Source organism: Nilaparvata lugens, chromosome 10, assembly GCF_014356525.2.
Source record: "Nilaparvata lugens isolate BPH chromosome 10, ASM1435652v1, whole genome shotgun sequence".
NCBI lineage: Eukaryota > Metazoa > Arthropoda > Insecta > Hemiptera > Delphacidae > Nilaparvata > Nilaparvata lugens.
This window is the reverse complement of record NC_052513.1, coordinates 2,181,813-2,206,343: the sequence shown is the minus strand read 5'-3', so window position 1 is coordinate 2,206,343 and position 24,531 is coordinate 2,181,813. Positions and strand designations below refer to the sequence as shown.

Genomic DNA, 24,531 nt, shown 5'->3' with positions numbered 1-24,531 from the left:
TTGTTGAATTGGAATTATCAAATTAGCACTTTTTCCTATACATTAAATAATGCTGTTTAGCTGTTTTATAGACAGCGTTATGCCTATTTCTGTTACAATCAGACATAATAACTTTTTACAGTATTTTTCAGTTATCAGTGATGATTTAGTAAAGTATTCTTATTTGGTTTTCAATTTTTCTAAATTCCTAGTTTATAAATATTTTGGAAGTGTAAACATAACCTATTTTTGGACAATTTCTATCTAAATTTGGGAAAGGAACAGTTTTGGGCTTTAAGCCTGTTCTTCCTTTCCCAATCATTCATAGTTGAGAATTATATTGTAACCTATGTATCAATGTATAAATAAATAAATAAATCATGCATGTTGATGTCGTTCATGTATTTTGTGAATAATGAATACAGAATAAATTAATACCAGAATTCACTGATACATCCTTTGGAGTGTGTTCAAAACAGATTCCTTAGATATTTCTATTTTAAAAAGTTCATCAATATACTATGCCCTTCGACTTTCCCACATCACAACTCAGAATGATGTTCGGTGTGGAATCATTAAAATTGAGACGTGATTTTAGTATGCTTTTGTTCATTTTTAATGTATTCAATGGCAGAATCAGCTCAATGTTTTTGCTTTCCCAGTTAATTGTGTACATTTCTGCAGTGCCTCGCTGTTCCAGTTTTAGATTATTTATACCTTATTGCAACACTTTAAATCATCAGAACTCTCCCATGTATAGATCATCATTCATTTTTACTTTCCTTGCCCTATTACCATAGGTAAGAGAAATATTGCTTTCCGAAAAAAATTAAGGTACCCCAATTTCCAAATTTCTATACGTTTCAAGGTCCCCTGAGTCCAAAAAAGTAGTTTTTGGGTATTGGTCTGTATGTGTGTGTTTGTGTGTGTGTGTGTGTGTGTGTGGTGTGTGTGTGTGTGTGTGTGTGTGTGTGTGTGTATGAGTGTATGTGCGTCTGTGTACACGATATCTCATCTCCCAATGAACGGAATGACTTGAAATTTGAAACGTAAGGTTTTTCCCCTATGAGGATCCGACACGAACAATTTCGATCAAATGCAATTCAAGATGGCGGCTAAAATGGCGAAAATGTTGTCAAAAACAGGGTTTTTCGCGATTTTCTCAAAAACGGCTCCAACGATTTTGATCAAATCTATACCTAAAATAGTCATTGATGAGCTCTATCAACTGCCACAAGTCTTATATTTGTAAAAATTCCAGGAGCTCCACCCCATCTATGCAAAGTTTGATTTTAGATTCTCAATTATCAGGCTTCAGATAAAATTTAAACAAAAATCTAAGTGAAAAAGATTGAGCATAAAAATCTCTACAATTAATGTTTAGTAGCATTTTCACCTAAAATCGAAAATAAGCTCGAAATTCGAGAAAATAAGATTATTCAATCGTGAACTGTTGGCAAATGTTGATTCTATTAAAACCATTCACTATGAAGAGATAGCAGACTTCGTGTGTCTGCAGCGCTATTGTCCTGTCACCAGCTGGCTCAGATCTTAGAATGGTAGACTTGAGATGCGCGGGAACACTAGCGTCAGGTGATCAATTTTCATAACGGCAAGGAAAGTTGTGTGAGTGCGCCACACCAGATTTTTTCAATTTCTTCTCGGATCATCTCGACTTGTCATTCGCTTACAGTTGCTTCCGTAGGGATTGTAGGCGACTTCTGCGAGTGTGACTGTCGAGTGTTTTAATGTGTCTCTTGTCTGTTGAGTTGATGTTGTATGTTTTTTGAATCCACTCTTGCACTAGTCCCCGAGGTTATGATTAATACTGATTCTGTTTTTTTATTTGTTCATTTCTTTTTTTTCTATTATTTTTCCTCTACTTTCATTGTAACTTTTCAATATTATTTTTTTTCTGTACACTTACTATGTATAATGAACTATTGTAATTGTGTTGTTATGGAAGCAATTTTTGGGAGAAATCCTGTATGCTTCCCATGTTTTTCATAAATAAATAAAATAAATCATTCTTGTAAACTCTCCGTACACTGATTTACAGACTCAGTTCATTTCAACTCGAAGATTAAAGAAGAGAAGGTCATATTTATTCTTATTTTTTCGAATTAAAGATGACAAATAATTTACCCTGACCCTCTTAATTTTGGGTGTACCTAAAAAATCACCCTGATCCTATAAATTTGGGGGTTTCCAAAAAATCTACCACTTTTTGTGTAGTTGAGAAGTTGATATTGTGGTAATTATTCATATTGAATGAAAAAGACTAAGAAATTGTCAAAAAAAATTTGACAATATACGGTATTTTGACAATTGATATATTTTTTGCTCCATTCAATCTTTTACTCCAAAATCAGTAAATGAAAATACGAGCTTATATTTTTCAATGAGAGATTGGATATTGGATCTCTCATTTAATCTATAAAAAACTAAAAAATCAAATTAGAAAACAGGATCAAGATGGCCCTCAACATTCTCATTTCCTGTACATTTATTCATAAATCAATGAAGTCAAATATGTCTTTAAATTTTAACTGGTGATAAAATTAGTAGAATTGATGGTGATGTTGTGAAATCTCTCCATAATAAGAAAACAAAGATATTGTCAAATTTCACTGAAAATATTTTCAGTGAATTTTGAGTGAATTGTCAATTTTCAGTGAAATTTGACAATATCTTTGTTTTCTTATTAACTGGTGATGTTTCATTTCCACAAAACCCAGGATTTCGATGCTCAAGGCATCATCTACAATTTATCATGAAAAGGTCCACAACATATAAGTCAGTTCAACATCTAAATACAGTCTTCAATTCATAAATTTACCCAAACAAGGTTATTTCCAACTTTTCTCCATAGCACAGATTTCCAACTGTAGAATAACGAGTAAGACGTTTCTAATTTTTAATCTGAGTTCATCCACCATTATGAATACAGTACTGCAGTATGTTGAGTGCATACAGACACATTCTCGGGATTGGAGAATACAGTATAGATAATTACAGTATAAATAGATATCAGATACAAGTCACACTTGAAAGCCAATACTTTCACATGGCTGTTGAAGTAGTGGATAGTGAGCCTATAGTGAGGTACACGTTACAATGGCAGTATTTGATTAGCATTGGTCTTGCTATCCTTGTCTATCATTCGACAAAGCAGATAGCGCTATCCTTCTCTAGCTCCGCAAAATTGTCAGATCGTTTTTCAACAATATAGAAATATAATTAGATCTCAATTATGAAAATATCTTATTTAATCATTGATAAATATTTTTACTTTCCTTGCCCTATTACCATAGGTAAGGAAAGTATTGCTTTCCAAAAAAAAATTAAGGTACCCTAATTTCATGTTTTCTATACGTTTCAAGGTCCCCTGAGTCCAAAAACATGATTTTTGGGTGTTGGTCTGTGTGTGTGTGTATGTGTGTATGTCTGTGAACACGATAACTCCATTCCTAATTAACCGATTGACTTGAAATTTTAAACTTGAGGTCCTTATACCATGAGGATCCGACAATAAGAAATTCAATAAAATTCAATTCAAGATAATTATTGCGGATAATTATTAAAAAACCATGTTTTTCACGTTTTTCTCGAAAACGGCTCTAACGATTTTCTTCAAATTTATACCATGGATAGCTATCTATAAGACCTATCAACTGACATGAGTCTCATTTCTGGGAAAATTTCAGGAGCTCCGTAATATTCTTGAGAAAAATGGCGGATAATGACTAAAAATCCATGTTTTTCACGGTTTTCTCGAAAACGGCTCTAACGATTTTCTTCAAATTTATACCATGGATAGATATCTATGAGCCCTATCAACTGACATGAGTCTCATTTCTGGGAAAATTTCAGGAGCTCCGTAATATTATCGAGAAAAATGGCGGATAATTACTAAAAAACCATGTTTTTCACGATTTTCTCCAAAAATAACTTGACCGATTTTTTTCAAATTCATACCCTGTGTATTTATTTATCAGCTTTATATCAACTGGCATGAGTCTCCTTTCTTGGAAACCAATGGCGGTTCCACCCCATCCTTGGGAAATGGACTTAGTAACCTCCTTCTCGTGCATGAGGTAGGTAGGTAGCGCAGTTCATAAAAAGAACACATAGTCGAGATATTTCATTTTTAGAACAGCTGTTTTGACGACTTTAAAAAAATGAAGACTAAAAAAATCATCGAATTTCACAATTCATACAAAGAAAAAGTACTTTGAAAACAATTATATATACACATATACAGAAGTCTGATCGTAGTTTCAAATATGAGCAAGGAAAGTTGTGTGAGTGTACCACACCAGATTTTTTTTCCTTGCGAATAAAATATAATTACTATTTTATTTTCATAACTTTAAAGTGAAAAAAAAACACCAAAAGAATGAGAGTGTTTTTTTTCACTTTAAAGTTATAAAAATACAATAGTAATAATATTAGTGAAAACAAGATGGATAACCAACAACGAAAATATAATTGATTATTTTTAAAAAAAATGAACAATTAATGTTACATCAGATATACTAGTATCAACTATCCTCTATAGAAGGCAGTGGTAAGACAGAGAATCGGCAACACTGTCCTCCTATCTTTCTCCACTGCCATTATAACGTGGACCTCACTATATAGAAAGTAGCAGTTGAATCGGAGAAGGCAAGGTGAGGCCTGTAATCAGAGGAATACACATTTTTCAAAACATAACTGTGCTCGCCGGCCGATATTTGACCTTGACCTCGACGAATGAAGGCCAACCAAGGTCAGTGGGGCCCAAATACAACGGCAACCTGTTTAAACCCCCCTTACCCCCCCACCCAGCCGAACCACTACGTCATCAAATAGATAGGTATACCGAAGAGTCGGGTGAGAGTATTCACATGCTCAAATTCAATCTTATCTCATCAAATTTAGGTATTCATGCACACTGTCAGATGTGCACACATCGAACTCAAATTTGCATCAAGTTGTTCAAATTTACTCTCAAAACACCCCAATTAAATTTAGGTAAAGGCTACATGTACTACATGTACACTGTCAAATTTGGTTCTCAAATTTATTCGCTAAACACTCAAGGTCACACCAACATACTCAAATTAACACCTATGAAACGGGTGATAGTTCCCCACGGGAATACTGAAACTTAAATATAGATTGCACACTGTCACATTAACCCTTTAGCGTCTGGCGTGATCATATGATCACGTTATAAAGTCAGTTAAATTCCTTATCTGTGATTGGAAACATCAGATACTAGATTCATCCTTTTCTAGTGATTTATTTTCCATAAATAAATGCTACGTCAAAATATATTCATTTATTTATTGGATACAGCAAACAATAGGATATATTTTGCTTCCACTTTATGCACTTGTAGATCATATTGGGCCATATGAATAAAGTTGAGCATTTGCTTATACTTCTTAAATAATGAGCAAATGCTTCTTTTTCTATGAATCAACGTGAGCAAAACCTTTTGCTCATTCTCATCAGTTTTATGAATGCATAGTTTGAGCATTTGCTCAAAAGTAAAGCTTATGTTCAAAATTGTATGAATAAACTAAAGTATTAGCTCAACTTTTGAAGCAAATGCTTCAAAAAAGGCGAGTCTAGTCTAGAGCAGCTTTTCATTCGCCTTTTGCACATAGTAAAATGGCTCAACTAATTTGTGTGAGGAAGAGGATTATAAGAAGGCTATTGAGATTATAAGATTACGCTAAAGATTATTATAGAGATGACAATTTTTACCCTATTATTTCAAAACAGAACTCAACTAACCTAAAACTCAATTCATAGATAGAGAACCGATCAGACGACCAAATATAAGCGGTGTTTACACTTGCATATTTAGCGCTTTTTTAATTCATTAATATTTTGGATTATTTTGCAGAACGGATACGTGGAATGTTTAAAAGAGCACTGCCCCAATCAACAAGGATGTTACATGCTTCAGGACGAGTCGAAAGATGGCTGTTGTCATAAATGCAAAGGTAATATAGGTACTTCACACCACTAGCTTGATACTTCAATTTCAATCGTAATATTAATTACTAGTGTTTGTTATCAATAATCAGAATCGTTCTTGTATTGATTTCCAATAAGATGTCAAATTGAGTTTATAAGTTTCAAAAAGATTTGATTTTAATTTCTTCAATAAATTCTTAAATTTAAATAGACCTATCCTACCACATCATCTCAAGCTAGATTGCCACATATTAATATACGTGGCCGGTACAGTAGAATTGTTATTCCCATGAGTCCTAATAGAATTATTAATATATCAGTCTTTTATATTATATTATATGAGACTACTATCATATTCATATTCACTCCACTGGACTAACTGAAATGGTATTTTAATAGTAACTTTATTCTTTCTCATAATAAGTACATCATCAAAGATAGGGAGAGGAAAAATAGGGTAACCTTGTGCTATTCATTTCCCAAATTAGGATAAGGTTACACATAGTCCGTAATAGTTGTAGTCTTGGTAATCTAGTGTGGTGAATTGGAGTAGTCTAGGTAAGTCTTGTAGCTCTTTAATTCATGGGAATGATATTTTCACTGCACCAGACTCATAAACTGATACTGATATGTGGGAACTCACCTTAGCAAGAAGAGATTGATAATTATTCTCAAAATGTCTTATATTGAATCGATTGCTGTTATAATATTATTTATTAGAATGTTAGTTGATATGTGATTATGATCTGACTTAAATTGATTCCTGACCTGACTATTCATTACTATTCATACGAGTTTTATAACTATACCAATAAGAGGCAATATAAGTTAATTATAGTGACGATTTTTATATGACTATGATTAAACTTAAGATCCTGAGTCAAGTTATACACACATCAATTTTTTGAAGTACGTTTCTTTGCCGTCCTAACGCCAGTTGCACACACATCGATTTTTGGATATTCGATTTTATGAGAAACATCAACTGTTCAATCTAAATATCGGGGCACCGAGCTTCGCTCGTTATTTTTATAAACAGAACACAATTCTATAAAATGATCGTAAATATATAAAGTGTATACAAAATATGTAGTGTTTATATTTCACAGCTGGCTACACGTCATCTTATGAATTTCGGGGATGCGATATTTTGATTTTTCACATAGGCCTACTCACTCTTATACTATCAACAGCTGTTTCAGTCAAGGATAAATTATCCCTTTAATGTAGTTCAGCGAGTTTTCTCAAGGATGAGACCTAGTGCCATCGAATCTTTATATCATAAACCTACTATGTTCTGAATTTCGTGAAAATCGTTAGAGCCGTTTTCGAAATCCGTTAGACATAAATAACCAGATATAAAAATAAACAGATATATAAATACAGAAATTGCTCGCTTAATATAATAGGATACTGTAGGATTGCAAAGAATCGTACGTCCAAAAATCGATGTATGTGTAACTAGTCTAAGATTAGACATAACTTGGCAGACATATGATGTTCATGTGTTTGCCAAGTTGCGTTTAATCTGGCAGATTTCATAAGGACGGTAAAATATCGGTTCAAAAATCGATGTGTGTTATTCTGGCGTTAGGACGACAAAAAATTGATGTGTGTTTAACTTGACTCAGGGATCATAAGTTAGATTAATCATAATCATATAACATTCGTCACTATAATTAAGTTATTTTGTCTCTTATTTTGCTATAGTTATAGATCACGTACTATAGGTAATGAGTAGTCATGCAGGTCAGGAATCAATTTGAGTCTTGTCTACTCATTTTAGCTGAATAATTTTTATTTTCCTAATCCGATCATCGTTGGCAGGTTGCATGTACCAAGGCGAATACAAGGAGAGCGGTACGCAATGGTCGGATCCGTACGATCCGTGTCGTGTGCTGTCGTGTCGTACCGGAGTCGTGACGGAGACCGAAGTCACGTGCCACACCCCCTGTCGTCATCCTCTCCCACCTCTTCCCGGCAAATGCTGTCCCACTTGTCCAGGTAAGCAACCGACCATAAGATTCGAGATCTATTAGTGGATTAATACATCCCTAAATTTCTACAAACACTGTAGAACTGATCCCTTATGAGAAAATAATTGTTAGGGAAACTATTTATCACATATAATAAACGTTGAAGCACATTCTCAAATATTCATGAATTTCTACAATCACAGAGTAGATGGCCAGCCGTGGAGCAGCCAAGAAGTCACAATGGGAATAAGAGCAAACGTTTTTCGAACAATATTAACGTCACATATCCAGCCTATTATTTCAATTTATTGGAACAGTTTTGCGAGGGAAAAGGCTATGCATGCACGCGCACGCATGCACACACACATAACTCTAGTGTATTGTTCTTGGACGAAATCCAAAAACGGAAAATGGACAGGCTAGCGAAAAGGGCTGTATCCTTAAGGGAGTAATCCTTTCCTCAAGGATGTTCTCCTTATGGAGAATTGTTGTTCCATGCCACAACAAATAACTGCATGGAACTGTGCTATTGATCCTGACAGGGCTTCAGTTGTGAGGAATTTATACCCAGAGAGGACCAAGTTTATTTATTGGTTCATTGATGAATTGTTGCAAGAGAAAACAAAAAATAGTGGTACTGGTACACAATATACAAAAGAATATTGGAGAGCTGGAAGAAATTTGAGAAAGAAATACAACGAGTGATTTTTCTCAACATTCCTGATTTGTACGCGAATATTAGGAACTTATTAAGGAATTATTAGAGCGAGATTTGTTTGCGAATCAGCAATTTGAATTCTTCTGAGTTTACTTTAGACGAGGTTTGTGTTTATTTCAAACCGAGCATCAGACCTGATATGTGATAATCGTGTCGTTGAATGATAGATAAGGATAACCAATGGTGCAATGGTAATCGAATACTGTCATTATAACGTGGACCTCACTACATGATATCTATATAACAACATCTCGATTGCGTAAATTGCATGAAGGAGGCAATTTTTGGGGGTTTCAACTGTTTGTCTCCACATCTTTTTGTACATAAATAAATAAACACGATTGACATTCATTTTATTGTTGAGTACTGTGTTTATATAGTGATGAATATTTGAATTCTTTTGGGTTTACTTTAGATGTAGTTATGTTTGTGTTTAAAAATATGTATACCGTATATACTTTCAATTACACTAACTTATATCCTTCTGACTTGTATAATGTCTAGTTTTAGTATTATTTTTGACTTTGTCTATTGCCAATGTTGCTTAACCTTCTAGTCGTGACCCCGGGTCCCAGGGACCCGGGCAATTTTTGGTCTAGTTATAATTTTGCTTCCGTTTGCTTCACTGTCTATTGTGACCCATGTAAATTCATGTCAGTAGACACTTGATGTAGAGTGTTAGTGCTCTGTGACTTGTTGTTTTCGTGAAATAACGTTCCTGGGTCCCTGGGACCGAAGGGTCACGGCTAACGTAACTTTTTTCGTTTTTTTCAAATGCACATTTTCATGCAATAGTGATTGGATTCAAGCAGGCAATATGTTAATTTTAAAACAGAGACTTCGAAGAATGTACAAATTGACTTCTAGATCTCTATTTCAATGACTCTAGTGATGCTAAAAATAAAAAAATAAATAAATAAATTCATAGTTCAAGATAATAATACTGACCCTGAGAGGGATGATAGTGAAACCAATGAACTTCAGGTGATCCCAAGAATAATAAACCTCCCCTAAAAGTGAACTTTATGAGACCTTTTATATTTTTGATGTTTCTAGTAGTGTTTCATGTAGGTTTTAGGATTTATAATAGTATTCATCACTATAATTCCATAAGTATTGCAAAGATTGTACAACATGAAATTGAGGGTAGGGAAAAAACTACCCCAAGAGTGAACTATGACTTTCCAATTTTTTTACTATCCTTCTAGTAGTGTTGCATGTAAGATCCATCATAGTATTCATCACTATAGTTTTTTGTTCACTTTATATAAAATAATAATCAAATGTTACTTTTCACTACCCTAAAAATGCAAGGTTTCACAAATTTATTTTTATAATTATATAAAAGATCGATTTATGCTTTACATAAGTGCTCAATGCGTTCATAAATAACTCTTGGACATATTAGAATCATATAATAACATTATATCTTAAAATATATTGAAATATTCAATATTAAAGAGGTGGGTCCCAGGGTTACGACTAACGTCAGAAAAAAATAGGGTCACGACTAGAAGGTTAATGACAATAAAATTTGTTTATTTATTTCAATAGTACTACTCGAGAGATTTTCTCCTATTAGCCTCCTATTTATCCATTTTATCCTCCTATTAAGCTTCCTGTTATCCATATAGTTTTGTACTTAAATAAATGAATATGATTGTCATTTATTTTTCTAATAGTGCTACTTGATAGTTTAATTACGATTGTTATTATTTTGCATCAACAGGCTGCAAATTCAACGGCCAACACGTGACAGAGGACAGAAGTGTGATGCTACTAGAAGACCCATGCCTCAAGTGTCATTGTGACAGGGGGCGCATGACCTGCATGAAAAGGGCATGCCCCGTACTCAATTGCCCCCCTTCCGCCATGATAGTGCATCCTGGAGAGTGTTGTCCACAGTGCATAGGTGAGTGCATCAATTCAATCAATCAATATTAATTTATCAATAAAATTATTAGAATGTTCAATAACAAAAGATATCATAAACTGAAAGAGGTAAAGTAAGGGTCTCTTCACACAAATGGTATCATTATATGGGGTAGAGTCAGAACTTGCGCACATTTCCACAATGGAACAAGGCTTAGGGAAGAGTTGCGAGATGATACACACAGGACCACCACGTATGAGAGAGAAGTGAAGACTGGGCTTCGACTGTACAATAAATTACCAGCTTCCATAAGAGAACATACAGAACGTAAATTAAGAGTATTGATGAAGGAGCAGCTTTTAAGCATTTGTGCATACTCAATTGATGAATTTGAAGCACATTACGAGATGAGTTAGGTTGCTGCTCAGTATTATTATGTATAAATTTTATGTATTTTTTGCTATCAAAAATAATTGAAATAGGACTTGATTTGAATAAATTATCGACATATCCAAATACCCCTTCCGTGGGTGGTAAATTGGACGAATAATAATAAGTTAGTTTTTGATCCACTAGACCAAACTATCAATGATTTGATCCTTTTAAATTTGACAGGTACCAAAGTCTTGCAATGGCCGACTTAGGTTACAATAAAAAATGCTCACTTTGTAAATAAGCACTCGGAAATAATTGAATAATAATAATAATAATAATAATAATAATAATAATAATAGTCATGGACACTGTCAGAAGCTGCAACAAAAACAGACTGGAGGCTTATGAGATGTGTCTGTATAGCAGGATTTTGAGGGTTACATGGATGGATCGTGTGACTAATACCGAAATTCTTAGAAGAATGAGTGGAGAAAAAGAGCTGCTGAATAGTCTAAAAGCGAGAAAGTTGAAGGCTTCTTATGAGAAAGCCAACTGTTATGATATCCTACAGTGCATATTGCAAGAAAGAGTAATATGAGGAGAGGGGTCGGCAGAAGATGAATTTCATGGCTGAAAAATTTGAGATCCTGGTTCTCCATGAACACGGAATTTTACAATTGTGTTGTGTGTGATGTGGTACTTTTCCATAATGAAAACACAAATTGAAATTGCCAACCACTTTTATTATTATACAATACTATAAAAGAGCCTGGTTTCGTGGTTTTACCAGCCACATCTTCAGCTTCAGCCACGAAACCATCAGGTTCTGTTATAGTATTGTAGCCTATAATAATAAAAGTGGTTGATAATTTCATTTTGTGTTTTCATTCAGAACACGGAATTGTTTGGTACAGCTGTGAATAGGGTGAAGTTAGCCTCCATGGTAGCCAACGTCTGAAAGCGGACAGGCACATGAACAAGAATAATATACTATAACCGCTGGACTTTGTAAAAACAACATGAACTTGAGGTACGTACTTAATTTGTCTACCCGGGCTATAGTGAGGTCCACGTTATAATGGCAGTGTAGCAGAACAACATTGCCGAAGTTCTGTCTTGTTATACAGGTTTATTGATGTAATATCAACTGTTCATTCTCGTTTAAAATAATCAATTATATTTTATTAAACAAGAAATTATATTTCTCAATTATTTCATGATAAATTTTCATAATTAAGATTAAATATTTTGTTAATTCTACATTGTTAAAAGACGATCTAGCAATAGAGCGAAGCGAGAAAGAGATAGCGGTATCCACTTTGTTGAATGATAGACAAGGATAGCAATACCATTGCTAATCAAACACTGCCATTATAACGTGGACCTCACTATAGTTATTGATCAACTGAAATCTTGAAGTGAATGTCACTAATTTTATCATTTTCTCAACTTAATTAGGTCTTGATCAACTGATATCTTGAAGTGAATATCGCTCATTTTACATGCTCTCAACCTAATTTCTAAACAATTTCCAACGAATTTTTGTTTCTGATTCCAGGTTCGCGCAAACTGATGGACCCCCCACAGGGCCGCTGCCTGCTCGGTCATAGCCTGCACCTGTCAGGTGCCAAGTTCACGCTGCACGATGACCGCTGCACCAGCTGCGCCTGCCTGAATGGCACCACCACCTGCCACCGGCCCGCCTGTCCGGTGCTCACCTGTGCGCTTGACCGCCAGCTGACCACGCCCGGGCGCTGTTGTCCCTACTGTCCCCTTGCACTGCCGGTCAACACCACTTGTGCGGTCAACGGTCAAACTTACAAGGTACGCTTAAAATACGAGTGTACTATTTTCAATCGCATCTATTTCAGGAGCCCAATGCAATGTTATTAGTACGGTGTAATATAAGATTTTAAACCTCAACATCCAAAGTGAAAGTTTCCTTTCAAACCCCATTCATCCCCATGGTCTGATAAAAAGTTTCACCATTTGGAGCGTCGGGTTTTGGGGCAAGGAGGGGTAGAGGTGCAAAATTTTACTTTTCCAAAATATCTCGATAACTAAGCGGTTCAGCGCAAAATATGTTCTATGAAAAAATAATCTACATGAAACTCCAAACTTTTATATTAGTCCTCAATGGACATATTTCAAAGTTCTATTCAACTTAAATTCAAGGATCTAATTCCGTTCACCCTGTTGTAGATTTCAAATGCCTTTTTTGGGGTGGCTAGTACTAAATTTGGGATATCCTGGAGGGGTGCATCACTAGGCTTGTAAGGGATTTGTGGGGGGGTCCATCATTGGACTTGGTGGTTGGGCACTCCTGAATTCACGGCTGCAAACCCTAACATTTTCAGTAGAATTGTCATTATTCTATTCCAATATTCATTCTAATTTAATTCTATTGATTGACAGGACGGTGAAGCATGGCAACTGGACCAATGCAAGTCGTGCATCTGTCAGGAGGGCCACATCAGGTGTGCCATGGTGCAGTGCAGCCAACTCAACAAGCCCTGTCCACCCAACTTCCATCTCAAGCGGGAGCCCGGCCAGTGTTGTCCCAAATGTGTTGAAAGTAAGTTGGTAGCAGTGCAATTCACTCAGTCAATCATAATATAGTCAATTCAAGAGATTCATAGCATGTAATGGATGACTTATATTACATGAAACAAGATGCAAAATTTATCGACTGCAGAGAAAGATTGAGAAGAACATAGATAATAGAAGAGTAGTATATTATAAAAGATCATGGTGAAGTCTGGAGACTGGATTAGGCTAGCTTCACACGCTTTCGGTTTCATTCGGTTCGGTTCGGTTCGTTACCGCAAACGAATGAGGCTTTCATACATGTCAGGTTTTAATTCGTACGGTTCTAATTAGGTATTTTCTTCTCAAACACAGCTGTGTTTGGATTTTCACAGTTCATGCTGGTATATTTAGATATAACAGCTGGTGTTAAATTGTAAGATGTTATTTCTTGAACAATAAAATTTCAAAGTTAATTAAAAATTGTGAGTTATTTGAATAGTTTCTTTTTGATTATGTAAATTTTGGATGTTCAGAGAGATTTTTTTTTAATTGAAAATTTGTTCCTTGTTTTGACACATGGTATATAAACTTCATCTTTCCTCTCCATTGATGAAATCATGTAATATTCGTGGAAAAATAAGAAAAAAATGAAAATTCTCCCTTAGTTTTTATTTATATCTTTCATATTTTTTTAGCAAACTATTCATTGAGAAAAAAAATTCTGTGAACCAACAGAAATGAATTGACATATTATTTTGATTTGGAAAATTTTGAAACAGATAATCACGATATCAGGTTAAAATAAAAACAAAAAAGGCAAGCGTGTGTAAAAGACTTTGTTTTTACTGTTTCCCCAGCAACGAATTCGAATATAATGAAACCTATTCGTGTCGAAGGCGTTCGGTGCTATGCGGTTGCTATTCGGTACCGAATCATCGTTTCACACTTATCGGAATTCGCCGAAAACGAAACGAACCGAACCGAAAGTGTGTGAAAGTAGCCTTAGGGAGACTGAATATCATGGTACTAGTCTCTTCAGTCACAGAGGAAACAGTGGAAAACTATAAACTATACAATGTCATTCAGCCGTCAGTGGAAATCTATTTATAGAGAGGGTTATGGGTGATTAAAACAACAGAAGAAGATAATTATACAAGATATCTAGATAGATATGAAGACTAGAGAGGACAAGACTAAAGACAATGAAGAATCACAATTCTTCAAATATCTTAAATTAACGATAGTAGTAAGTTGCCACATTCAAAGGGATTTCCAGCTTGAAGTATGTGTAAAGTCAAACTAGACTGAAGGTGCGAACAAAATGAGTAAGTCGCGGTGAAGATCGATGCCACTAAACAACTGTCCCATGATAAATAAACACTTGGAAACATTGATAAAATGATAATATAGACTGTTACTAGGCCGTTAGCGAGCTGAAATATACATATCGACTTGACCTGACCCGTTTTTTATTCGTAGCCTTAGAGTGAGACCACAAGAGCCTTTTTTCAGGCGTTTTCAGACGAGTCGGCTGGGCAGGAAGCTCTCCGATTGGCTGATTGGGTTGGCGTTCGAGGATCAGCTGATAATCAGCCAATCGGAGAGCTTCCTGCCCAGCCGACTCGTCTGAAAGCGCCTGGAAAAACGCTTCGTGTGGCTTGGCCCTTACTCATAAAGAATCCCACAGAATCATAGATCTTCTTATTGGAGTGTACAAGAATGTAGACCTTTAGACGGTGGAGTAGCCTAGACTTTATAAAAATTGCTAATAATATCACAACTAGAACCATGCAGTCTCTCCTATTCATACTCAATTGTGGCTATCATGAAGGTAGTAGCGTTGACTTACATACGGTGTACTTTAATAGGAACCCATTAAGCATGTACTCTAATAAACACCCATCAAGCATAGATTTTCCTACGAAGCGAAATTATTCAACCGTGGACTATCCCTATTGAGTTAGAACATTTCTCAGTCGAATAGCTATAATAAATTTATGGGTCAAAAAATTTACCATTGCATAGTTATAATTTCACCATATGAGTTCACCATTTTAAATTTATAAATTTATCATTTGAATAGTTATAATTTTGGGTCAAGAATTTACCTTTTTTAAATGTTGCAGGCGACGGCGTATGCACAGTTTTCGGCGACCCGCATTACAGGACTTTTGACGGGAAATTCTTCAGCTTCCAGGGATCGTGCAAGTACCAGTTGGCAGCCGACTGTGTGGGAAATACGTTCAGTATCCGTGTCACCAACGATGCTCGCTCCACCAAGACCTCTTCCTGGACAAAAACGGTTTCGTTGAAGGTAAGGTTGAAATTACGGTTTCGTTGAAGTTAAAACGGTTTCGTTGAATGTAAGGATGGAGTTAAAGTTGAAGTTAACGGTTTCGTTGAAGTTAAAACGGTTTCGTTGAAGTTAAAACGGTTTCGTTGAATGTAAGGGTGAAGTTAACGGTTTCGTTAAAGGTGTAATCACATTGAATTCGTATGTATGCAAGTGCACATCGAATCATTTATGAGCTGAAAAACAAAATCTGGAAAAGTGTCATTGAATTACGTTGTGACTTTCATATAGATACTCACACTGAACGCAACCAGCAAGTGCATGCTTACAGTGTGAAGGCTCCTCCTATTGCTCTTTCCAGATTTTGTTTCTCATCTGCACGCTTGGTCATGCACGTCAACCGAGCGTATGCACTTGCACTTATACGCATCCAATGTGATCACACACTAATGTGTATGATATAATTTGATACAATTTATTATGATGTGTTGAGTTGAAGATGATTTGTAATGTAGGTCTATGCTAGGAGTTGTGCTCAATTGAGTTCAATAATATTTCTCATCAAATTTCCATCTTTGAGAGCAAATATTTATTTATTTATTGGAAAGAGCAAAGAATACAATAGTCGGAAAAGAAAAAACAGGCTATTGCCCAAAACTTCTTCATTTTGAATGAAAAAGACTAAGAAATTGTCAAAAACCACAGATTTATTGATACTTAGAAAGACCGGTTTCGGTTATTACACCATTGTCAATCTCTGATAAACTTCTTCATTTTCCTAATTTTGTCTCAAATTGTCCTAATATTATGTAGGTTATGTCCATTTCAATTTATTCACCAAATTATCAATCTGACACTACAAATCAGAATAAAACAAACAATTTTAAATTTAGATAGATTAATAATAAAATTTTCGTAAAAACATTGAAAAAACTTCAAACTCACAAAATAATTCTATAAAAACACAAATATTCAAGTAGTTAATCACATTCCCACATAGTCTACAATCTGACAACGGTGTGAAGTTGAAAAATGATAGAGCTATTTTTGCTTTGTCTAATGACAGCAAACCAATGGTACAGAAAACAAACGCACTGGCGACAGACGTTTTGCAGACAGACGGAGTGGAACCTAAAGTCTGCATGCAGACGTGTGCAAATATTTGCAGACGGACGTACGTCTGTGCATTAGAATACCTGTGAAGAGATTTTCCCTCGTCTGTGTGCGTTGCAACATTCGAAAACTTGGAGAAATTGTTCCTCCGTCTATCTGCATACAACCTGAATCTCATTGTAATGTTGAGACCTTACTTTATCCTCCTTGGTCGAGACCAAATTAAGCGTTTTTTCAGACGTTTCCAGACGGTGTTTGTGTCGACAGAGTAGGAAGCTCTCCGATTGGCTGATTAAGTTGGCTCCTGAAAAACGCTCAATATGGTATCGTCCTAATTATTCTGTTTTCTGTTCAGGTAGGCGACCTGAAGGTGAACCTGGGCGATCGGCAACGCGTCAAGGTGAACGGACAGAAAGTGGCGATTCCGTTCCGCCGCGACGGCGTCACAGTAATCCGACAGAACGAGATCCTCCACGTGACTGCATCCTCGGTCGGCGTCAACATCCTCTGGGACGGAAACAGCTTCCTGGAGGTGTCAGTGCCTGCCCGCTACAAGGGACAGATGTGTGGACTGTGTGGAAACTATAACTCGGTCGCCCGCGATGATTTGACTACTAAGCGTGGACGGGTCAGTTACTATTTCCTAGTCGAAACATATTTTCATTGATAAAATATAAAAAGGGTACGGCACTATGACTTTCATTAATGCTAGTAGTCCTATAAAGATAAGTGGATACCGGTGAGCCCCCTGTCTAGGGAACTCGCTCAAAAAGCCGCTGATATTCTGTCAGATGTTCTATTGAAAGTAGTGGAGAGTCGAAAGAATTCCTGGGCTGGCAAATCCATATTGTTTAGCAAAGTCGTAATTAGAAGATAAGTGAACCTAGTGTCCTAGTCTTAGTGGCGGTTGCACAAAAAGCCGGTTGAATTTTAATCGTGATTAATCCCACGAGAACAATCAGAGAAGCCGTCTTATCAAAAAGGCCTTCTCTGATTGGTTCTCGTGAAATTGATCACGGTTAAAATTTAACCGGCTTTTGTGCAACCGGGCATTAAAGTTTACATGAGTAATATGAATTTTATGACCTCAAATAGTATATGTATATACAGAATGTCCCACGAAAGGTGTAACGGCAGAATTCTAAATTTAATTTACAACAAAAAATGTCCAGTAAAATTTTCTTATATCGACCTTAGTTTTCGAGATATTTCGATTTTTCGATATTTTTGAAAAACGTTAATAACTAGAAAGCTATTAGTCAAAATCTAATTCTAAGGATATGGTTGGAAAGAGGAAGAAATTTCCAATAAGATTCATATAATTTGTTTCTTTGTTTGACGTTCTTGAACTTTTTAAGAGCGTTCAAAGTTGAAAAAAGTAGTCTACTTTTGTCGAGTTCAAAGCCAAATTTCAAACAGTTTGAACACTCATAAAAAGTTCAAAAACGTCAAACGAAGGAACAAATTATATGAAATCTTATTGGAATTTTTTCCTCTTTCCAACCATGTCCTTGGAATTAGATTTTGACTAATAGCTTCCTAGTTATTAACTTTTTTCAAAAATATCGAAAATAGATATATCTCGAAAACTAAGGTCGATATAAAAAAATTTTACTGGACATTTTTTGTTGCAAATTCAATGTAGAATCCATGGTCTCCGGCTGTTACACCTTTCGTGGGACACCCTGTATACTCGTATAGGCTATAGTTTATGAAACCATTTTTAAATTTTTGTTGGCTAATTGCAAATTACAGTATTTCAGAAATATCACTACAACAACTAACATCCACTTTTTCCTTCTCAGGTGGTATTGGACGCGGAGAAATTCGGCGCCTCCTGGCGTGTGGGGGGCAAACGAGCCTGCACCAGGCCAAATGACCCCCCCTCCCCGCACCCCGCACTGCAACCAACACCTGCCCTATCGCCGATTCAGGGACCGACTCTGCAAACCGCTCCGATCCGACATTTTCCACGCCTGCCACAAGAAACTCAACTATTCTATCTACTTCAAGTGAGTACCCAACTACAATATTATGTCTGTACATTGGTGGCGACTCAAATTCAGGGAGAAATTGCAATATTTGCAATATCTCTATTTGTTGATTATGAACTCAATGTTTTTGGACACAGCCAAATTTTATGAGAAAGGAGCAGCAAATTCATATGACAATAAAGCACCATAGGTGGCTCATAACCAGGGAGAAATTTCAATACTCCTATCCACGATTCACATCTCTAATCAATTCTCTATTTATTGATTATGAGCTCAATATTGTTGGACACAGTCAAATTTCATGAGAAAGAAGCAGCATGCACTAATCATACGACAAAAAATCACCAGAGGCGACTCATAAACAGGGAGAAATTGCAATATTCCTATCCGATTCACGTTCTAACTTATTCCCTATTTATTGATTATGAGCTCAATGTTTTTGGACACAGTCAAATTTCATGATAAATGAGCAGCATGCACTAATCATACGACAAAGAATCACCAGCAGCATGTACAAGAACAGCAGCTATGTTAATCACTTGATGTATTCTCTGAAATAAGATAAATTATGATCTCTTGATGTATTTCTACCAGATGCGACTCATATTCATGGAGAAATTATTAAAATATTCCTATCCACGCTCCACTTCCCTGACCAATTTCCTATAAATCAGTAAATAATGTTTTTGGCCACAGGGAGTAGTAACATGCACTAATCAAGTTGACAATAAAGTACCAGGGTACTAACCTTATGGACGTATATCACTTGGTAATCCCTTGAAGACGTAATTGTTTTGAAGACAACTATAATTTTTCGTTTACTTATTTTTAAACTGCTAAAATGCGATATTCCACTTTACACCCACAACACTGCTTCACAATATTTCACCACTACACTGTATAGGCTATCCACTACAAATATTTCACTAATATTAAACCAATATTTCACCATTTATTTCACCTACAAATATTCACCATTTATTTTACAACAAAATAAATACACCAGTATCCACCAAAAACTACTATAACAAAAACAAGTAGCCAACTTGAGAGCTACTAGTGATACTGAAGCACAGTCTGAAGTAGGACTGAGAGAGAACTGGTGGAATGGTAAATGGTAGACCTCGGCAATGGCTGCTCACAAAACCTGGGAAAACCCAAGGCAGGTAGGCCTTACCACGTGGTTTCAAAGCGGAAAACGGGATCTACCCTCAATGACAAAAATATCAACCAACCTCTGACCAGTATGGTAGCTCTCCCTCTTCCTCTATCTCTTTCACTCCCTCTCGGTCCCTCTCTCTCCGTTTTTCTCATCTCACTCACTCACTCACACTCTCTCAGTCTCTCTCTCTCTCTGATTGTTTCTGTCTTTCACATTCTCTCCTACTCATTCTCTCTCTTCTCTAGTAAACCCTCTCTCTATCTAATTACTTATAGCCACCCCCCTATGTTCAAGTCTGCACCTGATTAACATTGATTTCCTATCCTTGTCTGCCATTGGGTAGAGTTGATAGCTCTATTCCTTTTCTTACTCCGCACCGTTGCCATATTTTTCTGTAGGCTATGAAGAAATTCAATGAGCTATCAAAATATTATATCTCAATTATAATTTATAATATTCTAATAATTTTTTATCAAACCCTGACACCAAGAAATTTTCACACCTTCAACATAATAGTATATTTCAAAAATAATTTCCATTATAGATTTTCAGCTCCTCCTGCCCATTACAATTTCAGGTCACTAATAATATACAAAATTCCCCGATTTAATAATATTTATGGAAAAAGATCTCTGTTCTACATACTACCCTTCCTTTTCAACAAACTACCTGCACACATAAGAGACTACTCAAAAACAGATGTAATGATCTATGTAATAAACAATTCGCTCTCGATTTCAATTCAGTAAAATCAAAATGAGAATAAAATACAGTGATAATAGAACTCGGAAATAAACAATTAATACTTATTATCATTATTTGAATAATAATTCCTAATAGGCCTGCGTTCGATGAACTTTTCTTTTCAATTAGCCTATTTTGCTGGTTCCAAATTATTTTATCTGTTGTAAAGTCACTACCGCCAGCCTGAACGACTAATAACTTAGTAATAATTAATATTGTATAAAATATTTCCTCCTTCTTTTCTTCCTTAGCCCCTTTTAGTTCTTTAATTAACTCCTTATTTCTCTTTATTCTAATTTCTCATTATGATTGTAATCCTTTTATTTCATTTCTTGTATATTACTCTTGATTCACGACAAATAAGCTATTTTATTTCATTTATACTTAATTTTAATTCAACGTTGTGAATAATTTTGTTTTGATCTGGCACCTGCTGAAAAACCCACGGGTTTAGCAGGACCCAACAAGGTAAAAATGTTTTTCTAATAAAATTGATTGATTGAGCAAAAAAAAAACAAAAAAATCAAATCATGAATAAAATACATTTGAGATATACTGTAATTGATGGAATTAAATAGAGAATGCATGAGCGCTGCTATCCAGAGATTGTCAGTTTGGTGTAAGGGCAAGCATTCCTGACTGGCAATTGGGAGGTACCGGGTTCGATTCCCGGGCTGGCAACTAATTTTTGGATAGTAGTTCTCACCGAATTTCCATCTAGCTGTTAACCCTGTTGTCAATGTTTGCAGTAGCAGAGGTCTTCGGGGTGATTTGCAGCATTTATTTAGGATTTTCGTTAAATAATAATTATATACTGTAATTAATAATCATCGCCAAGCATTTTCAAATAATATTTGCTCGGATTTACCGGAATACCTGAATCACAGCTATCTACTACTGAAGGCGGTGTAAAAATGAATAAGTAATAACAATGTCATCCTACATTTCCACTGATTTTACAGTGTTAAGTGCATAAACTTTACAATGCATGCGGACAAATCAGGCACATACAATTTACATACAAGTCCACTGGGAAATTGATGATTCCTATCATCCTATGCCGATACAGTGGATATCAATAATTCCAGTGCACACTACAAGAATGAACAAGTCCTATTTCGGACTATGTGTAACCTTATATCTACATTTGGAAGAGGAATAGAACAAGGTTATTATTTTTTCACTCCGTATCATTTTGATGATGTACTTATTGTATGAATCAATAAATTATCCATCACACTTTTAAAGCGTACCCGCTTTAACCGAGCTTGGTAAAATCATAGCATAAGTAGATATCCCATGGTATAGGGCGTTTATGTCGCAACTTTTACTGTTAACTTGAGCCGGTTATTGTCGATTACTGTCGATTTTACTGTTTTGGCCGGGTGAGAGTGTATGAACGGCACAGTATGAGAGACTACCAGTGCCACACAGCTTCACGGGAAAGAACTATGTAGACTATCGGCTTGAGATAACAGTAAAAGTTGCGACATAAACACCCTATACCATGGGATATCTACTTATGCTATTGTTTCTCTATGATCACAAAGAATAGTTATTTGTGCAACTAGTGCGCAAAGTGACAGTTTGCTGCACCGAAAGAAACGTTTACGCACGAGCCGTAGGCGAGGGCGGTATGGTTTCTTGAGTACAGCAGAGGAACTTTGCGCACGTATTTCACATTAAATTTTTCCTACAGTTACCATTGAATATGAAAAGTGGGTAATTATGGGTAGAATTGCCTGAAATCCAACAAATGTTTTTCTGTGTAATTGTATTATTGATAAAAACCTTAATTTATTTAAAATTGAATAATGTAGTAGTAAATGAATGAAGGCGGCTGTGGCACTGATGTGGTGAATGTGGTGGCTGTCGCTGCCCACTGCCTTAATATTATTATAACGTGCATCACAACACTATACCACAGTCACTGTCACCAACTTAATTTTGATTTTCCTGCACTGGTGCTCCATATAGCCTACTAACTATGTTGTGTTGCCATGTTGCAAATCTGGAGAGCAGAAAAAAATTTTCCCGCACTAAAGCGGAAAAGTGATTCTTTGCGTTCTGTAATCAGTGCAGCAATGGCCACTTTTCAACGTAGCTGTAGGAAAAGATAATTTTAAGCTATTGTTTCTCTATGGTAAAACCGAGCATTAAGTTAGTCATATTATAGTGTTCCATGAAAGGTGTAACAGCCAAAGACCATGTAATTCTACATGAAATTTGTAACATGTCATGATTTTCATAATCCTTAAACGATTTCTAATTGTAATTCATTCATTTTTGTACAGATCATGTCTCCTGGACATGTGCGAATGCCCGCACAGACAGTGCTACTGTGAGTCGTTCACCGCCTACGCCCAGGAATGCCTCAGGCTCGGAGTGACGCTCCCTGATTGGAGGAGAGCCACCGGCTGCCATGCGTCGCCTCCTCACTGAGGCGAACACCAGCCCTCCTCCTCACTTACTCACTCACTCTCCTCCTCGCACACTCATGCTAGTCAGCGCTTGCCACTCATCTCCACAATAGTGAGTATCTCAAATTAAATCAAATTTATTCACTCGAAATTCATACAAAATATTCACAAAAATATAGAACGACATGTTACAAGTAAACAAGATACTACTCACAAAAATTAAATTAGGTTGCTGAACGTTTTTCGCGAATAGGAGTCGGATACGAAGTGATATAAGAAAGACTACGGTGAATATTTACATTATCATTCAATATAGATGAAGATGTAGTAGAGAAGAAGGAGTTGGAAACTACTATCTACATCAATGAATTTAAAATCTATAGTGAGGTCCTATTCATATATGGTTGTGATAGGGAAGAGCGTTGCCGATTCTCTACTTTTAAATCTAAAATCTAATGAGTAGCCAAATCACAAATCAATCCTAGCAGTCCGATATCTGGATGCGAATCCTCACCTCAATGAGGAGGAACAAGCCTCCTCACTCACTCCTCTGTGTACGAAAGCTAGTCACAACTTGTCACTCATCACCACAATAAAAAATATCAAAATCAAAAATTCTTTATTGGTTCTTCAACAACAATAAATATACAAAAACAAAACTTTCAGCAAAAATAAAAGAAACCAATCACCTGCAAGGAAAGTCCTGTGCCCGGGTGAGAGTTGCTAATACAAATTCAATATGAGTCATTAAGAACTTACAAAAGATGAAATAAGAAATTATACATAGTGGGTGAAAAGTCCGAGAACGGCTTAATGTATCATACACAAAGGTAATTTGATGGTGGGTGTGATTGGGGATCCTTCTCAAATTGAAAATACTTTACTATGACTTCAAAAATCTGGTCCACCATCTTGGATCCTCCATATTGAATGCAACTTTATTTTTTTAAATAGGAAGGTGGTCATGTGATACATGATTTCGATAGAAAATTTCAATAAAAAAAGGATGACAAAAATCGCATATCAATATCTCAAACCGTTTGAAACGTATAGAAATTTGATTTTTTTTCGGAAAGCAATACTTTCCTTACCTATGGTAATAGGGCAAGGAAAGTAAAAAGTACATTCATCGAGTACAAAGCCGAATTTCAAACAGTGTGAAAGCTCATAAAAAGTTCGAAAACTTCAAACAAAAGTACAAATTATATGAATATTATTGTAAATTTCTTGCTCTTTCCAACCATATCCTTGAAATTAGATTTTGACTGATAGTTTTCCAGTTATGCACGTTTTTCAAAAATATCGAAAAATCGAAATATCTCGAAAACTAAGGTCGATATAAGAAAGTTTTACTGCACATTTTTTGTTGCAAATTTAACGTA

At 35.7% G+C, this 24,531-nt stretch overlaps 1 protein-coding gene across 1 annotated transcript in view; it reads left to right on the top strand.

Moving 5' to 3' along the window:
- LOC111052032 (BMP-binding endothelial regulator protein) overlaps positions 1 to 24,531 on the top strand; it is a gene marked incomplete in the record, with an annotated part of 177,178 nt that overhangs the window by 148,909 nt on the left and 3,738 nt on the right. The window contains 10 exon segments of the mRNA XM_039436094.1: positions 5,879 to 5,978; positions 7,780 to 7,956; positions 10,376 to 10,558; positions 12,453 to 12,718; positions 13,310 to 13,469; positions 15,550 to 15,737; positions 17,185 to 17,457; positions 18,635 to 18,714; positions 18,716 to 18,841; positions 23,024 to 23,261. Of these exon segments, the coding sequence (XP_039292028.1) occupies positions 5,879 to 5,978; positions 7,780 to 7,956; positions 10,376 to 10,558; positions 12,453 to 12,718; positions 13,310 to 13,469; positions 15,550 to 15,737; positions 17,185 to 17,457; positions 18,635 to 18,714; positions 18,716 to 18,841; positions 23,024 to 23,171 (1,701 nt within the window).